The sequence below is a fragment of the Branchiostoma belcheri genome, unplaced genomic scaffold (genome assembly GCF_001625305.1).
Source record: "Branchiostoma belcheri isolate BF01 breed outbred unplaced genomic scaffold, Haploidv18h27 scaffold45, whole genome shotgun sequence".
In the NCBI taxonomy this organism is placed as follows: domain Eukaryota; kingdom Metazoa; phylum Chordata; class Leptocardii; order Amphioxiformes; family Branchiostomatidae; genus Branchiostoma; species Branchiostoma belcheri.
Window position 1 is genome coordinate 2,092,634 of NW_017804076.1, and position 15,201 is coordinate 2,107,834.

Below are 15,201 nucleotides of genomic sequence, written 5' to 3' on the forward strand. Positions count from 1 at the left end.
ATAAGCCATATGTCGAGGGAAACCCGCTGCGCTGTGACTGTAGATTGTTCTGGCTGCAAAAACTGATCCAGGCAAGTATGAAATGCGGTACCGGCAGCACACACCATAATATGCCCTGTGACACAGCATACCGACATCACCCGTTGTACCTGAGCCTCACCAAAGGACCCTCTGGTTTCACATGTCACTCTCCAGAAAACGTGAGGGGTAAGCCGTTATTCAAAGTCGATCTTTCTGCATGTGACGTACCACACTCTGTCACTACGGCAAAGATTCTTCCAAAGTCTGTCTTTGCGGCAGCCCCACCAACCACCGACCACACCACCCACGCAGTGACACTCTCGAAGAAAACCCGTATCCACGTACATGTTTACGTCCTCGATACTGACAAGCCGTGGTACAACGTCAGCCTACCAACCCTTCTTAAAGTCGTAGGTTCCGTTGCAGCCGCTGTGGTGTTTATACCTCTGGCTGTCGTGTTGAAGAGAAAATGTCGCGTCAGGAGATCCGGAGAAGCCTCTTCTCCTCCTCCTGTTCTCATCCAGCTGCCTCCCATCTCAAACTCCTTGTATGGCGGCGGCAACAACAGCAGCGATACGGGCGAGACCTACGCGACCATAGACGACGACTGAGGATTTCGTGTTGGTCAGTGTTGGTGGGTTGGTGGTGCTTTTCTCACTTCTCTCTCTCTCTCTCTCTCTCTCTCTCTCTTTCTCTCTCACTCTCCTCCTCCTCCCCCTCCTCCTCCTCCTCCTCCTCATTCTGTGTGTGTGTTTGTATGTGAATGGGTGTGAAAGCTCAAAGGTATTTCCATGCCTTTGCCCTTACGGTGGATAGAACGTGGGCTAACAACCAAGATGTAGCTTGCTTTAGTTGGGTTTAAAATTTAGGTCTTCCTCGAAGACCACTTCTCTATAGGAGGTACAGTGCTACCTTCCCATTCCTTGGCTCGACAGAAGAAAAGTAGGAGAAATCATCATAGCGACTCGTTGTCATTAGCCCTCAGTAGTTCAAAATCTTACTTTTAGACGTACGTTCTAACTAATCATTGCGTAAACAGAATAGTGCAAAATTGTCAAATACGTGCAAAAAAGTGACCGCCTGCATCAGAGAAATTTAGATATAGAGAGTGTTAGACTATAGAAAGTTGTTTCTAAACATGTTATTAAGTAGGCCTCAGAATTCTTCACATGATCCATGAAGAAAGCAAAAATTCATCCAAGTTGTGAACCATTGTCTCACCTGTACACTGTCAGATTCTTCACACTGTCTTGAAGTCAACTTGCTGAATCTGTCTGGTCTGGTCTGGTCTGGTCTGGTCTGGTCTGGACAGGAGTCACCCATTATCACATGTCTCTCAGGACAGCTGACCCTCAGGACACACCTTTTAAACAATATGAAATGATGATTAGTGTGATGCAAAAAACACTGAATTCACTGTTAAAGGATTTTTTCTGTGAAGTGCAAAACTTAAGTGAAGACAGTTGCAGAGTGTAACTGAGTAGAACCATATGAATTTTGTAAAGCATCATCTCACCTGTTGATACTGTCATCTTGCTCTTGGATCTTCAAATCACCAGGTCTGGTCTGGTCCAATATTCTCTTGTCAGGTTCAGACAGGAGTCACCATCAGTCAGCTGTCACCTAACTATACAACATTATATGTTACATACTTGTCTCACATAATATCATTTAAGTAAATAGTAGATAAAATGCAGATTTTAGCTCTTTCTCACCTGATATTCATCTTGGGTCTTCAAAACAGGTCCAGTCTGGTTCAATCTTCTCTTGTCAGGTTCAGACAGGAGTCACCATCAGTCAGCAGCCACCTATGCTAATTATCAACATTATATGTTACATATTTGCTCAAAAACACACCAGGTAAATGTTAAGTAAATTGCAGAATTTAGATTTTTCTCACCTGATATTCCTTTGGAATCTTCAGATCATCAGAATCACCAGGTCTGGTCTGGTCCAATCTTCTCTTGTCAGCTTTAGACAAGAGTCATCACTACTGCATCAGTCAGCAGACACCTAACTATACAGACATTAGAAGTTACACACTTGTCTCAAATAACACCAAGTAAATGGTAGGTAAAATACAGAAATCAGATTTTTCTCACCTAATATTCTTCTGGGGTCTTCAAAACAGGTCTGGTGTAGTCCAGTCTTCTCTTGTCAGGTTCAGACAGCAGGAGTCATCATCAGTCAGCAGCCACCTAACTATACAGCATTATGAGTTACGCACTTGTCTAAAATAACACCAAGTAAATGGTAGGTGAAATACAGAATTCAGATATTTCTCACCTGATATTCCTCAGGAGTCTTCAAATCACCAGGTCTGGTCTGGTCCAATCTTCTCTTGTCAGGTTCAGATGAGAGTCCTCACTACTGCATCAGTCAGCAGCCACCTAACTATACAGACATTAGATGTTACACACTTGTCTCAAATAATACCAAGTAAATGGTCACAAGGTAAAATACAGAAATAAGATTTCTCACCTGATACGTCTCTTGTGTCTTCAGATCACCAGGTCTGGTCCAATCTTCTCTGGTCAGGTTCAGACAGGAGTCACCATCAGTCAGTCAGTCAGCAGTCACCTAACTATGCAACATTGTACAAGTAAGTTACACACTTGTCTCTTATAACACCATGTAATTCTGATAGGGTTATTACAGTATTCAGATTTTCTCGACGTGTATTCCTCAGCCGTCTTCAAATCGCCAGGTCTGGTCTGGTCCAATCTGGTGTTGTCTGGTTCAGACAAGAATCATCACTACTATCAGCAGCCACCTAACAACATTCTTCAAATAACACAGAGTATTGGTAGGTAAAATGAAGACACATTTTCTCACCTGCCTGATACTCTTGTGTCCGTGCCTCAGCCATCACAACTGTTTACATCACCAGGTCTGGTCTGGTCATATCTTTCCTTGTCATGTCTGAGTCTTCACTACTGCATCAGTCAGCAGCCACCTAACTATACAACATTATAAGTCACACACTTGTCTCAAATGACACCATTTAAATTGTAGGTAAAATACAGAATATTCAGATTTCACCTGATATTCATCTGGGGTTGCAAATCACCAGGTCTGGTCTGGTCCAAGACTCTCTTGCCAGCTTCAGACAGGAGTCCTCACTAGATCTCACTACTGCATCAGTCAGCAGCCACCTAACTATACAGACATAAGAAGTTACACACTTGTCTCAAATAACACCAAGTAAATGGTAAGTAAAATACAGGAATCAGATTTTTCTCACCTGATATCTGGTGTCTTCAAATCAACAGGTCTGGTCTGGTATGGTCTAGTCCAATCTTCTCTTGTCAGCTTTAGACAGGAGTCTTCACTACAGAATCAGTCTGCAGCCACCTAACTATACAACCTTGTAAGTTACACACAGAAACAGTTAGCTGATCCTAAGTACACAAAACACTGAACAAATAAAAGAACTACATTTGATCTTCTGTTGTCTAGGCAAGTTATGCCATTCCAAAAGAGCTATGATTCAAGTTTATGTTTAATAACAATTCTTAAGAATTGACCTCGACAACACCTCGACAAAAACTGTACCTGGTAAAACCTAGATAACAATTACTAAAAAATAAACCACTTGAACTGAAGGTACATGCACACGTGCACATTCCAAAAGTGTTTTTGAACTACGTTCATATAGAGAATAGTTTATAGCAGCGTATTTGTTTTACAAATATGAACTATAAAAGTTATCTATTGATAAATGAGACATACATTCAATACACTACAAATGCAAAATATTCAAGAAAACGCGGCGAAATTGACTCAAATAAAGAAACTGTCTGAATTGTTCGGATTGGATGTTACAGAACTACACCATTTCTTACGGATATAACTTGTTGAATATGGCATGTCCGAACTAGTTGCTATGAAATAATGGCAGACAATTTGTGGTCTACCTGTACAAAAAGTGAAGTCGTGCGCGTCTCCAACCCACGCAGTTCTCACCAACTATCTCTCCATTTTGTTCTCTTGTACAAAATTCACCAGGTCAGGAAATCCGCAGTTTCTCCTCAAAACACCACGAGAACGGCAATAAATCTATCTCAAAGACGTCCCATCGTTCTACTGCGCAGTTTAGAAAGACATTCTACCGACAAAAACTCGAAAAACTACATGAAAAGTTGCAAAAAAAATTACATCTCAGAGGGTTCCCGTTCTACAAAGCGCCATTCTGCTCGGACCATGCCAAACGTGTTCCTACACAGGTGGTCAAAATGGCGGGTAACTACTTGAAGAAGCTGCTAATCTAATTATTAACACAATTTCATTAATAAAAATCATTAAAAACGATTAATGAAACGACAGTGTCGAAACGATATGATGGCTGCAATGTGTTCAGTCATGGAGCTTAAAACACCTTCGTCCATCCAGTCAACACGTTTTAAACCTTTAAGTTGACCCTCATATCCCAATTTTCTCGCCTTATGAAAATATAATCCCTGGCGATCGAAATTATTTTTCCCCAACACGATGCATGTTTTACTGCTATCATAACTTCAGCCGTATGGTGGCGCATTTTTCAGTCTAGTTGTACTGATACATGAACTAATTTCGATGGGAAAACATATTAACGTTACCTGTTTTCATTGCATTTTTTTCCCAATTTATGGCACATTTTTTCTCATTTTGCAGCTTCTTTGCAGGATTTACAATATAGTCAAAATAAATAGTCGCGATATCATTTGTGAGCCTCACCCCATGAAAAGATTTCAGGGAAAGGCCATCCTGTATGAATATTGAGGTGACGTTGACGTCACGGCCATGATGAGTCGGACGCTGTTCTATTCTGCACGTCACTAGTCTTCTCTCCGTACCTCCACGTATTCAGCAGGAATTTCGCACAGGAGAAGATCCAAACAGATCATTACGAGACAAGACTATAAGTGGTGAGTATATGTCTATATCTATCCTCCGGAAAGACGTTAGCTATTTTAAAAATATACTGTATTTTGTAGACTTAAATCTAAAACAATGCTTCTGTGCCTTACATGGTTTTAGACCGTAATATATCAACCATTCTTGCAATTGTCGATTGCACAAAATGCTTTTTGTCGTGTTTTCAAAAAGTCTTACGATGATTCTTCAAGAATAATGTTAAGTCCGCATCTCAAGGACAGGTCTCTCCCAAATCCCAATAGTAAATTTGGTGCATGGTTACTTAAGCTTCATCTTTACCATGATATTGATCCTACCAAAGACATCATATAGGACCATACATACCAGACGGTCCACTCAACTCCGTCACTTTCTTGTCTTTCTTTTTGTATTTTCTTTTTTCATGTAAATTGTATGCGTTTCAGTTGCTTCCGACTGAAAGTACGGTTTTAGTGTGATGAAATATATTGAAGTACGAGCTAGAACAATGAAATGACTGTCCCCTGTCTTGTTGTTTCCTTTCAGAAATATTCGGGCTTAAAACTAAATTAGTCGTCAATGTACCGTCTGTCTGCTAGAGTGTCCGACTCCCAGGTCCTCGATATACGCATCTGTACAACATACTGTTAGGCAATTCTGACAACTAGGGCACCGTTAACTTTGGAATTGGTGGACTAAGACACTACAGGCCATTGAGGGTCAGCCAAACACACTTTTGTCTATCAGAATCCAGCCCAAAATATAGAGGGCGCCCGCTAGGACTAACCCACCGTTGTTGAAACGCTTGTATCTGACAGTGAAAAGACAGGCTCTGTATCTGATCTAGTGGTGGTAGAAGCTGGGGGAAAAAAGAAGTATTTTGAAACCATCGCACCAGAACATCAGGTGTTGACCAGAAAAATTGGCCGCCATCGCAGAAGGAAAGTAACTCTGCTGTCATGAATAGATTCCTGATCACGGCTCTGCTCTTGTTTGTCGCTGCAAAGTCAGGTCTTTGCATGAGTTACGAGTGCGTCATCTTTTCCAAGTACGTTCATTACATCAGCTTACACTGTGAAGGTCTTAATATCACTCACATCCCTGTAACGACCCACTCGAATCTAGTTATTGAATACCATTTGCAAAATAACCTGATACAAGCTATCGAGAAATTTCCGCCGATGGCCACACTGCAATTCTTAAATCTTTCTCATAATGTCATCAGTAACTTGTCGTGGGAGTCGATGGGCAGTTTTCCAGACTTACTGCGACTTGATTTATCGTACAACCGCCTAACTTACGTGGACATGTCGGCTAGAAAGTCACTTGCAAAGACTTTGATTCTCTTCAAAGTGAGCAACAACAACTTGGAAACTTTTTCAGAGGAAAATCTCGGCATTTTCCCGAGCGACTTCGATTCAGCCACCAGCACATATAAGCCATATGTCGAGGGAAACCCTCTGCGCTGTGACTGTAGGTTGTTCTGGCTGCAAAAACTGACCCAGGCAAACGAGAAATGCCAGCTCTCCAGTAGAGACCATGTCATGGCCTGTAAAGAATACCATCAGCACCCGTTGTACCTGAGCCTCCTCAAAGGACCCCCTGGCTTCAAATGTCACTCCCCAGAAAACATGCGCGGTATGCCGTTATTCAAAGTCGATCTTTCTAAATGTGACGTGCCCACGGTGACGTGCCGCACTCTGTGGTCACTACAGCAAAGATACTTTCAAAGCCTGTCTTTGTGACAAATCCCCCCGCACCACCAACCACTGAGGTGACTGACTACACCACCACCAGTACACCAGTGATACTCTCGAACAATACCCCGAGTATCCCTGTTGTACATGTTTACGTCCTCGATACTGACATTGACAAGGCATGGTACAACGTCAGCCTACCAACCCTTCTTAAAGTCTTAGGTTCGGTTGCAGCCGGTGTGGTGTTTATACCTCTGGCTGTCGTGTTGAAGAGAAAATGTCGCGTCAGCAGGAGATCCGGAGAGGCCTCTCCTCCTCCTCCTGTTCTCATCCCGCTCCCTCCGATCCAAAACTCGCTGCAGGGCGGGAACAACAGCGGCGACACAGACCAGAACTAGGGGAACATATACCAGTATGACGACTGAGGGTGTGAGTTGGTCGGTGTGCGAGTGTTGGTGGTGCTCTCTCTCTCTCTCTCTCTCTCTCTCTCTCTCTCTCTGCCCCTTTATTACTTTCTCTCTTTCTGTCCCCCTCTTTCTCTCGGTCCCTCTCTCTTCCTCTCTCCCTCTCTCTTCCTCTTTGTCTTTCTGCCCCCTCTCTCTTGAAGGATAGAACTTGGGTTAATAAGCAAGAAGTAGCTTGGTTTAGAATGGTCAAAAAAATGAATTCATTTTCCAAGACCGCTTCTCCATTGTAGGATATAGTGTCACCTTCTCAATTTTAGTCAATATCGGCGTGATAGAAGAAAAGTAGGAACAGTCATCAAACAGAATACGTCGGAGAACATCAGCCATCAGTAGTTCATAATCTCCATCGACATATGTTTTAACTAAACCTGCAGAAAATTGCGGCATTGCCATCAACGTGCGCGGTCAGGACAAACAAGAGACATGACGGTCTCTGGCAACAGATGTAGCACAAAAATTGAACCAGAAAGTTTTCATGATAGAAGAAAAGTAGGAGGAAATCGTCATAGCGAGTACGTGACGGAACGCATTTTCACGAGCCATACAGATGAGAACTATCAGCAGAAAATTTTAATGGATGTGCATGTAACGTTACTAGTATCCTTCTAAATCTCTCATTTCCAATGCTCTATAAGTACATGTAGTATTACTGTAATGCACTCAGTTACAAAGTCTACCTGTATTTCTTTTTATGTCGATGCCATAATTTTGGTCGTCTATTTGTTTAAGGCCATGCTTTATTGTAAGGTGACTGGATCATAGTACCATCATAATTAACGATAATTTGCAATGTTTGGTACAAACATTTCTTTAGTGAAAATGCTTCACCCAAGAGAATACTTAGTCAAAAATCTGAAACTCACGTTTGAGACATCTCGTTTTCTTGGAAGGTTTGAATGTTAATTTGTGGACGCTGTCTCGTGTGACAGGAACAAACAACAGGACGTGTGTTCACGTACTTCACTCCTCAACTCCAGACAAATCATTGTACAATGAATACATTTAAGTGTTGATCTTTGCGAGCAGGATGCCCCCTCCCCCCTGCTATGGGAAGGTTGATCATCAAAAGTTATTGTAGACTCATTTCTCGTGAACAAAATAAAACGTGACGAAACTTTGAAATTGTCTTTCATTGATTGATTTTTTTTCTCGTTTCATATTCAATATTTATGCCGTTTTTCATTAATTATGTCTACGGTTGATTAGTGTAGAAATTTAATGAAACCTTTTATTAAACACACCGCGTATATTCAGTACTCAGATGATAACTGCTGCTGCATTGTAACAAGTCGTTCTGTGTAATTAAGTCCCCAATAATGCCAAAATTAAACGCACGCACGCAAAAAAAGACGAAATTTATAAGAAAAATTGAACGCAAAAAAAGCAGATACTCAATAGCTATCCGCTTTGCTGGCGCTATGGGGCTCCTTATTTTATATCAAAGGTTATAGTTACTCCCGCTTGTCAAACACCCATTTCAAGTTTTCCAATTTGGAGAGACTCGCTCGCCTCATGTGAAGATTACTAGGAAAGGTCATCCTCAGTGTGAATATTGAGACCATCACATTGACGTCACGGCCATGATGAGTCGGACGCTGTTCCGAACCGTCCCCAGCAGCAGTCTTCTGTCCGTACATCCGAACATTCAGCACGTATTTCGCACGGGCGAGGACCCGAGCAGATCACAACTAGAATCTCTTTAAGTGGTGAGTATATCTCTATGCTCCGGGAAAACGTTAGATATCTTGTAGAATTGAACCTAAAACGACGATTTAAACTATATATCAGTGATCCTTTCAGTTGTGCAATGAACGGAACTCTAGCTTTATGTCGTGTTTTCAAAAAGCCTTACGATGATGATTTCTTTTAATCTGGTAATGCTGATGTTTAGTCTGCATCTCATTTAAGAAGACAATCAATCAATCAATCAACCATTTCCTTCCTAAACGTCTAGAATATGAACATCATCGTGAACCAAGTTCAGACAGACATTAAAAAATGTAACGGCCTTGTCACTTCCTTCCTCATTTTACGTGAATTGTATGCGCTTCAGTTTCTGATATTTACGTACGGGATACATTTACGTACGAGCTGGAACAAGAAAATCATTGTGCCCTATCTTTGTTTCCTTTCACCTTGTCACATCCTTCTGGAAACTGCTTCATTTTATGGGAATTGTATGCGCTTCAGATTCTGACTATCGGCCGACAATGAAGTTTTAATGTGACAAGATACATTTACGAACGAGCTGCAACAAGGAAATGATTGTTCCCTATCTTGTTTCCTTTCAGAAACATCGTTGTTCGGGCATGAAACTAAATCAGTCGTCAATGTACGCGCCTACCTTCTAGCGTGCCTGACTCCCAGGTCCTCACGTATTGATTACAAATAAGGCACTGCTGGAAATTGCGGGCTAAAACACTTGTCTTTTCCACTACAGGCCTTTGGGGGTCGGCCAAGAATTAAGCCCAAGATATAGAGGGCGCCCGCTAGAACCAGAACGTCAGGTATTGGCAGTTTAGGAAACCAGAAAGATTTGACATCGCAGTAGGAAAGTAAACTCTGCTATCATGAATAGATTCCTGCTCACGGCTCTGATGTTGTTGGTCTCTGCAAAGTCAGGTCTTTGCAAGACTTACACATGCAAATTGTTACCAATACCAAGGTTCATTCATTATGACAGCTTACACTGTGAAGGTCTTAACATCACTCAATTCCCTGTAATGGCCCGTTCGAATCCGGTTATGGAATACCATTTGCAAAATAATCTAATACAAGCTATCGAGGAATTTCCGCCGATGGTCAGCCTGCAATTATTAAATCTTTCTCATAATGTCATCAGTAACTTGTCGTGGGAGTCGATGGGCAATTTTCCAAACTTACTGCGACTTGATTTATCGTACAACCGCCTAACTTACGTGGACATGTCGGCTAGAACATCACTGATTCTCTTCAAAGTGAGCTACAACAACTTGGAAACCTTTTCAGAGGAAAATCTCGGCATTTTTTCGAGACCGGGCGTCGATTCAGCCGACGGCACATATAAGCCATATGTCGAGGGAAACCCGCTGCGCTGTGACTGTAGATTGTTCTGGCTGCAAAAACTGACCCAGGCAAGTATGAAATGCGGTACCGGCAGCACACACCATAACATGCCCTGTGACACAGCATACCGACATCACCCGTTGTACCTGAGCCTCACCAAAGGACCCTCTGGTTTCACATGTCACTCTCCAGAAAACGTGAGGGGTAAGCCGTTATTCAAAGTCGATCTTTCTGCATGTGACGTACCACACTCTGTCACTACGGCAAAGATACTTCCAAAGTCTGTCTTTGCGGCAGCCCCACCAACCACCGACCACACCACCCACGCAGTGACACTCTCGAAGAAAACCCGTATCCACGTACATGTTTACGTCCTCGATACTGACAAGCCGTGGTACAACGTCAGCCTACCAACCCTTCTTAAAGTCGTAGGTTCCGTTGCAGCCGCTGTGGTGTTTATACCTCTGGCTGTCGTGTTGAAGAGAAAATGTCGCGTCAGGAGATCCGGAGAAGCCTCTTCTCCTCCTCCTGTTCTCATCCAGCTGCCTCCCATCTCAAACTCCTTGTATGGCGGCGGCAACAACAGCAGCGATACGGGCGAGACCTACGCGACCATAGACGACGACTGAGGGTACGAGTTGGTCAGCGTTGGTGTTGCTTTTCTCACTTGTTATCTCTCTCTCTCTCTCTCTCTCTCTCTCTCTCCCTCCTCCTCCTCTTTCTGTGTGTGTGTGTGTGTGTGTGTGTGTGTGTGTGTGTGTGTGTGTGTGTTTGTATGTGAATGGGTGTGAAAGCTCAAAGGTATTTCCATGCCTGTGCCCTTACGGTGGATAGAACTTGGGCTAACAACCAAGATGTAGCTTGCTTTAGTTGGGTTTAAAATTTAGGTCTTCCTCGAAGACCACTTCTCTATCGGAGGTACAGTGCTACCTTCCCATTCCTTGGCTTGACAGAAGAAAAGTAGGAGAAATCATCATAGCGACTCGTTGTCATTAGCCCTCAGTAGTTCAAAATCTTACTTGACCTACGTTCTAACTAATCATTGCGTAAACAGAATAGTGCAAAATTGTCAAATACGTGCAAAAAAGTGACCGCCTGCATCAGAGAAATTTAAGCCCCAATTTTTTTCCATGCATTTATGTCTCTAGATCTGTCATTTGGAATGTACATATAGTAACAATTCATTCAGTCTAACTGTATCTCCTTTTTTGCTGATACCATAAGTGACCTAACATTCTTTTCATTAATGTCTTCAAGCCATACTTGTATGATGACTGAATCATAGTAATAACATAATTAAGGATAAATTTGAAATTATTGTTACAAATATTCCTCCAATGAAATTGTTTCACCCAAGAGAATACTTCACGCATTTGAAACTAGGTTTGTTTATTTATCCATTGGTTGAGACATCTCTTTTAGGGGAAGGTTCTTGAATGTCAATATGTGGATGTTGCCTTGAAATTGTGTGAGAGAAAAGTTGAACCAGTACGTGTGTTCACGTACTTAATTCACTCCTCCACTCCAGACAAATCATTGTACAATGAATACATTAAAGTGCCGATCTTTGCGAGCATGATGTTCCTAATATTACTATCACTCTGGGAAGGTTGATCATAAAAAGGGAGGCGCACGGCTGGTTCTAATTGCCGACCCACCCCAAGGTCTGCCTGAAGGAAATCAGGAAACCACCCCCACCCCGCTATTGAAAACAACGGGCTTTTCTCGACCATTCCAATTTGCCTCATAAATGTAGGGGTGCATCTGAAATATTACATTGACCACGAAAACAGCTACGGTAAAAATAAAAACACGTGCATCATCACGGGCATGCCTACAGTATAAAATAACATGCCGGTTAAACAAAGGGAACCGTGTGTTTTAGCTCAGAATACGAAAAACCGTCAGACCACAATACTAGTGCTCCTGCAAATGACTCCCTTACCCCACGTGAAGATTTATGAATATTGAGATCACGTTGACGTCACGGCCATGATGAGTCGGGCGCTGTTCTACTCCGCACATCCGCAGTCTTCTCTCCGTACCTCCACGTATTCAGCAGGAATTTCGCACGGTCAAATACTTCAAAGATCCAGCCACCTCACGCGTAGAATTTCCATTACTGGTGAGTATATTCTCTCTATATATGCTCTAAAATACGCTAAATGTTTTGTGGAATCAAATCTAAAACTATGCTTGTATGCCTGACATAGATTTGAAATACAAATGTGATATATGTCTTAAATCTATGTAAGGTACAGCAATATGTGTTTTTTGTCGAAGTAAATAAAAAACCATACTTCTGTGCAGCACATAGAGTTGGAATACATAAGTTATATTTTGTAAAATGAAATCTAAATCTATGTTTCTGTGCCTTACATGTAGATTTAGAATGTTTAAGTGATCCCACTTGTAATTGTCGAATGCAAGAAACGCTTTATGTCTTGTTTTCAAAAAGCCTTACGATTGTTTCTTCTAGCCTGAAAATTGTCCGCATCCCATTTGAGAAGACACTTCTCTCTTGAAATAATACGAGTTTGCCTGTTTTGTGTATGATCGCTTCCGAACGTTCTAGAATATGCACATCGTCGTGACCCAGTTACAGACAGACATTACGAAACCTACCAAAGGTTTTTTACGTCACTTCCTTCTGGAATCTGGTTCATTTTACGTGAATTGTGTACGTTTCAGTTTCTACCTATTGACCCTATATTGAGCACTGAAGGCTAATGAAAATAATTGTCCCCTATCTTGTTTCCTTTCAGAAACCTCGATGTTCGGGCACACAACTAGATCAGTTGTTAATATACCGTCTGTTGCCTAGAGCTATTGGCCCAGTGCTAGGGCCTCGATGAACGCCTCCGGTTTCATCTGTACAACATACTATTAGACAATTTTGGATTATTCAGGACTAAGGCACAAAATAGCGGACTAAACACTCACCCACTACAGGCCTTTGAGAGTCGGCCAAACAGACTAGAGTCTGTCACGTTTTTCATCAAAAGCATATTAAAATCGTCGCACCCGAACAGCGGGTATTGACAGTTTAGAAGACCAGAAAAAATGGCCGACATCGCAGTAGGAAAGTAAACTCTGCAATGATGAATAGATTCCTGCTCACGGCTCTGCTTTTGTTGGTCGCTGCAAAGTCAGGTCTTTGCATGAGTTACGAGTGCGACATGTTTTCCAAGTACGTTCATTATATCAGCTTACACTGTGAAGGTCTTAATATCACTCACATCCCTGTAACGACCCACTCGAATCTGGTTATTGAGTACCATTTGCAAAATAACCTGATACAAGCTATCGAGAAATTTCCGCCGATGGCTAGACTGCAATTCTTAAATCTTTCTCATAATGTCATCAGTAACTTGTCGTGGGAGTCGATGGGCAGTTTTCCAGACTTACTGCGACTTGATTTGTCGTACAACCGCCTAACTTACGTGGACATGTCGGGTAGAAAATCATTGGCAAAATCTTTGATTCTCTTCAAAGTGGGCAACAACAACTTGGAAACTTTTTCAGAGGAAAATCTCGGCATTTTCCCGAGCGACTTCGATTCAGCCACCAGCACATATAAGCCATATGTCGAAGGGAACCCTCTGCGCTGTGACTGTAGGTTGTTCTGGCTTCAGAAACTGACCCAGGCAAACGAGAAATGCCAGCTCTCCAGTAGAGACCATGTCATGGCCTGTAAAGAATACCATCAGCACCCGTTGTACCTGAGCCTCCTCAAAGGACCCCCTGGCTTCAAATGTCACTCCCCAGAAAATATGCGCGGTATGCCGTTATTCAAAGTCGATCTTTCTGAATGTGACGTGCCACACTCTGTGGTCACTACGGCAAAGATACTTCCAAAGCCTGTCTTTGTGACAAATCCCCCCGCACCACCAACCACTGAGGCGACTGACTACACCACCACCACCAGTACACCAGTGATACTCTCGAACAATACCCCGAGTACCCCTGTTGTACATATTTCCGTCCTCGATACTGACATTGACAAGGCATGGTACAACGTCAGCCTACCAACCCTTCTTAAAGTCGTAGGTTCGGTTGCAGCCGGTGTGGTGTTTATACCTCTGGCTGTCGTGTTGAAGAGAAAATGTCGCGTCAGGAGATCCAGAGAGGCTTCTCCTTTCTCGACTCCTCCTGTTCTCATCCCGCTGCCTCACATCCCAAACTCCTTGTATGGCGGCAACAACAGAGGCGGTGAAACCGATGCGGACGAGGACTACGCGACCATAGACAGTGACTCCTGAACGTAGCAGCTGGTCAGTGTGCGAATGTTTTTGATGCGTGGTGGAGAATGAGAGCTAAAACCTATTTTCATGCTTTTGTCCTTTTGGTGGGTAGAGCCTGGGCTAAAGATTTAGAACGGTTTGAAATTACAAACATTTCAGAAATCTCAGATAATGCTGGGTCAGACTAATCAACCTGCTTATAGTGGGGTTGTGTGGCGTAAATGTTAGCGTGTTTGGCTCAGGACAAAGAGGCGGCGGGTTCGAATCCTACCACGTCACCAATCATGTGTCCTTGGGATAGGCACTTTACACGACTTTTCTCACTCAGGTGGAAATGGTTTTGGTTAGGGACGTCCCTCAGATAGGACGTTAAATGGAGGTCCCATTTCTTTATTGTAGGACATTTCAAGCTCGGCGTAATAGAAGAGAATCATAATTACAAGCACGTGGGAGGACACGCTATCAGAGTAGCCATCAGTAGGTCATAACCTCCCTCCGCATGTTTTAATAAACATGTGACACAAAAAGTGCGGCGTTGTCAATGAAGTGCGCGTGCGCGGTAAGGATACGAGATGACTGCCTTTCGCCAGCGATCGATGCAGCATGAAAATGTAACCAGAAAATTTTTGTTCCATATCATGGATGTGTATCTATCACTTGGATTTCCGATGTTCTAATAGTAGTAGTCTATCTGTATTTCATTCAATGTTGTATGATGCTATGCATTGATGCCGTCTAAGGTGTGTTAAGGTAGTGCTTGCTTGTATGGTGACTGAATCGTAGTGTCAACATAATGAATGAAAATGTGTAATCCTTGTTACAAATATTGATCTGAGTTATTCCGCTTCTTTC

At 42.6% G+C, this 15,201-nt stretch overlaps 1 protein-coding gene across 1 annotated transcript; it reads left to right on the forward strand.

The window, feature by feature from the left end:
* The first annotated feature begins 5,855 nt into the window (after positions 1-5,855).
* Positions 5,856-6,991, forward strand: LOC109478679 (leucine-rich repeat and fibronectin type III domain-containing protein 1-like). Its single transcript, XM_019780345.1, has 2 exons — positions 5,856-6,581; positions 6,773-6,991. Exons 1-2 carry the CDS (start codon positions 5,856-5,858, stop codon positions 6,989-6,991), a joined length of 945 nt encoding a protein of 314 aa, XP_019635904.1.
* The last annotated feature ends 8,210 nt before the right edge of the window (positions 6,992-15,201 follow it).

What these genes read in the sequence shown, in the direction of transcription:
- LOC109478679 (XM_019780345.1), top strand. Translation starts at nt 5,856, where the DNA reads ATGAATAGATTCCTGATCACGGCTCTGCTCTTGTTTGTCGCTGCAAAG. An exon ending in CTAAATGTGACGTGCCCACG is followed by an intron (nt 6,582 to 6,772) that starts GTGACGTGCCGC and finishes GACATTGACAAG; the next exon opens with GCATGGTACAACGTCAGCCT.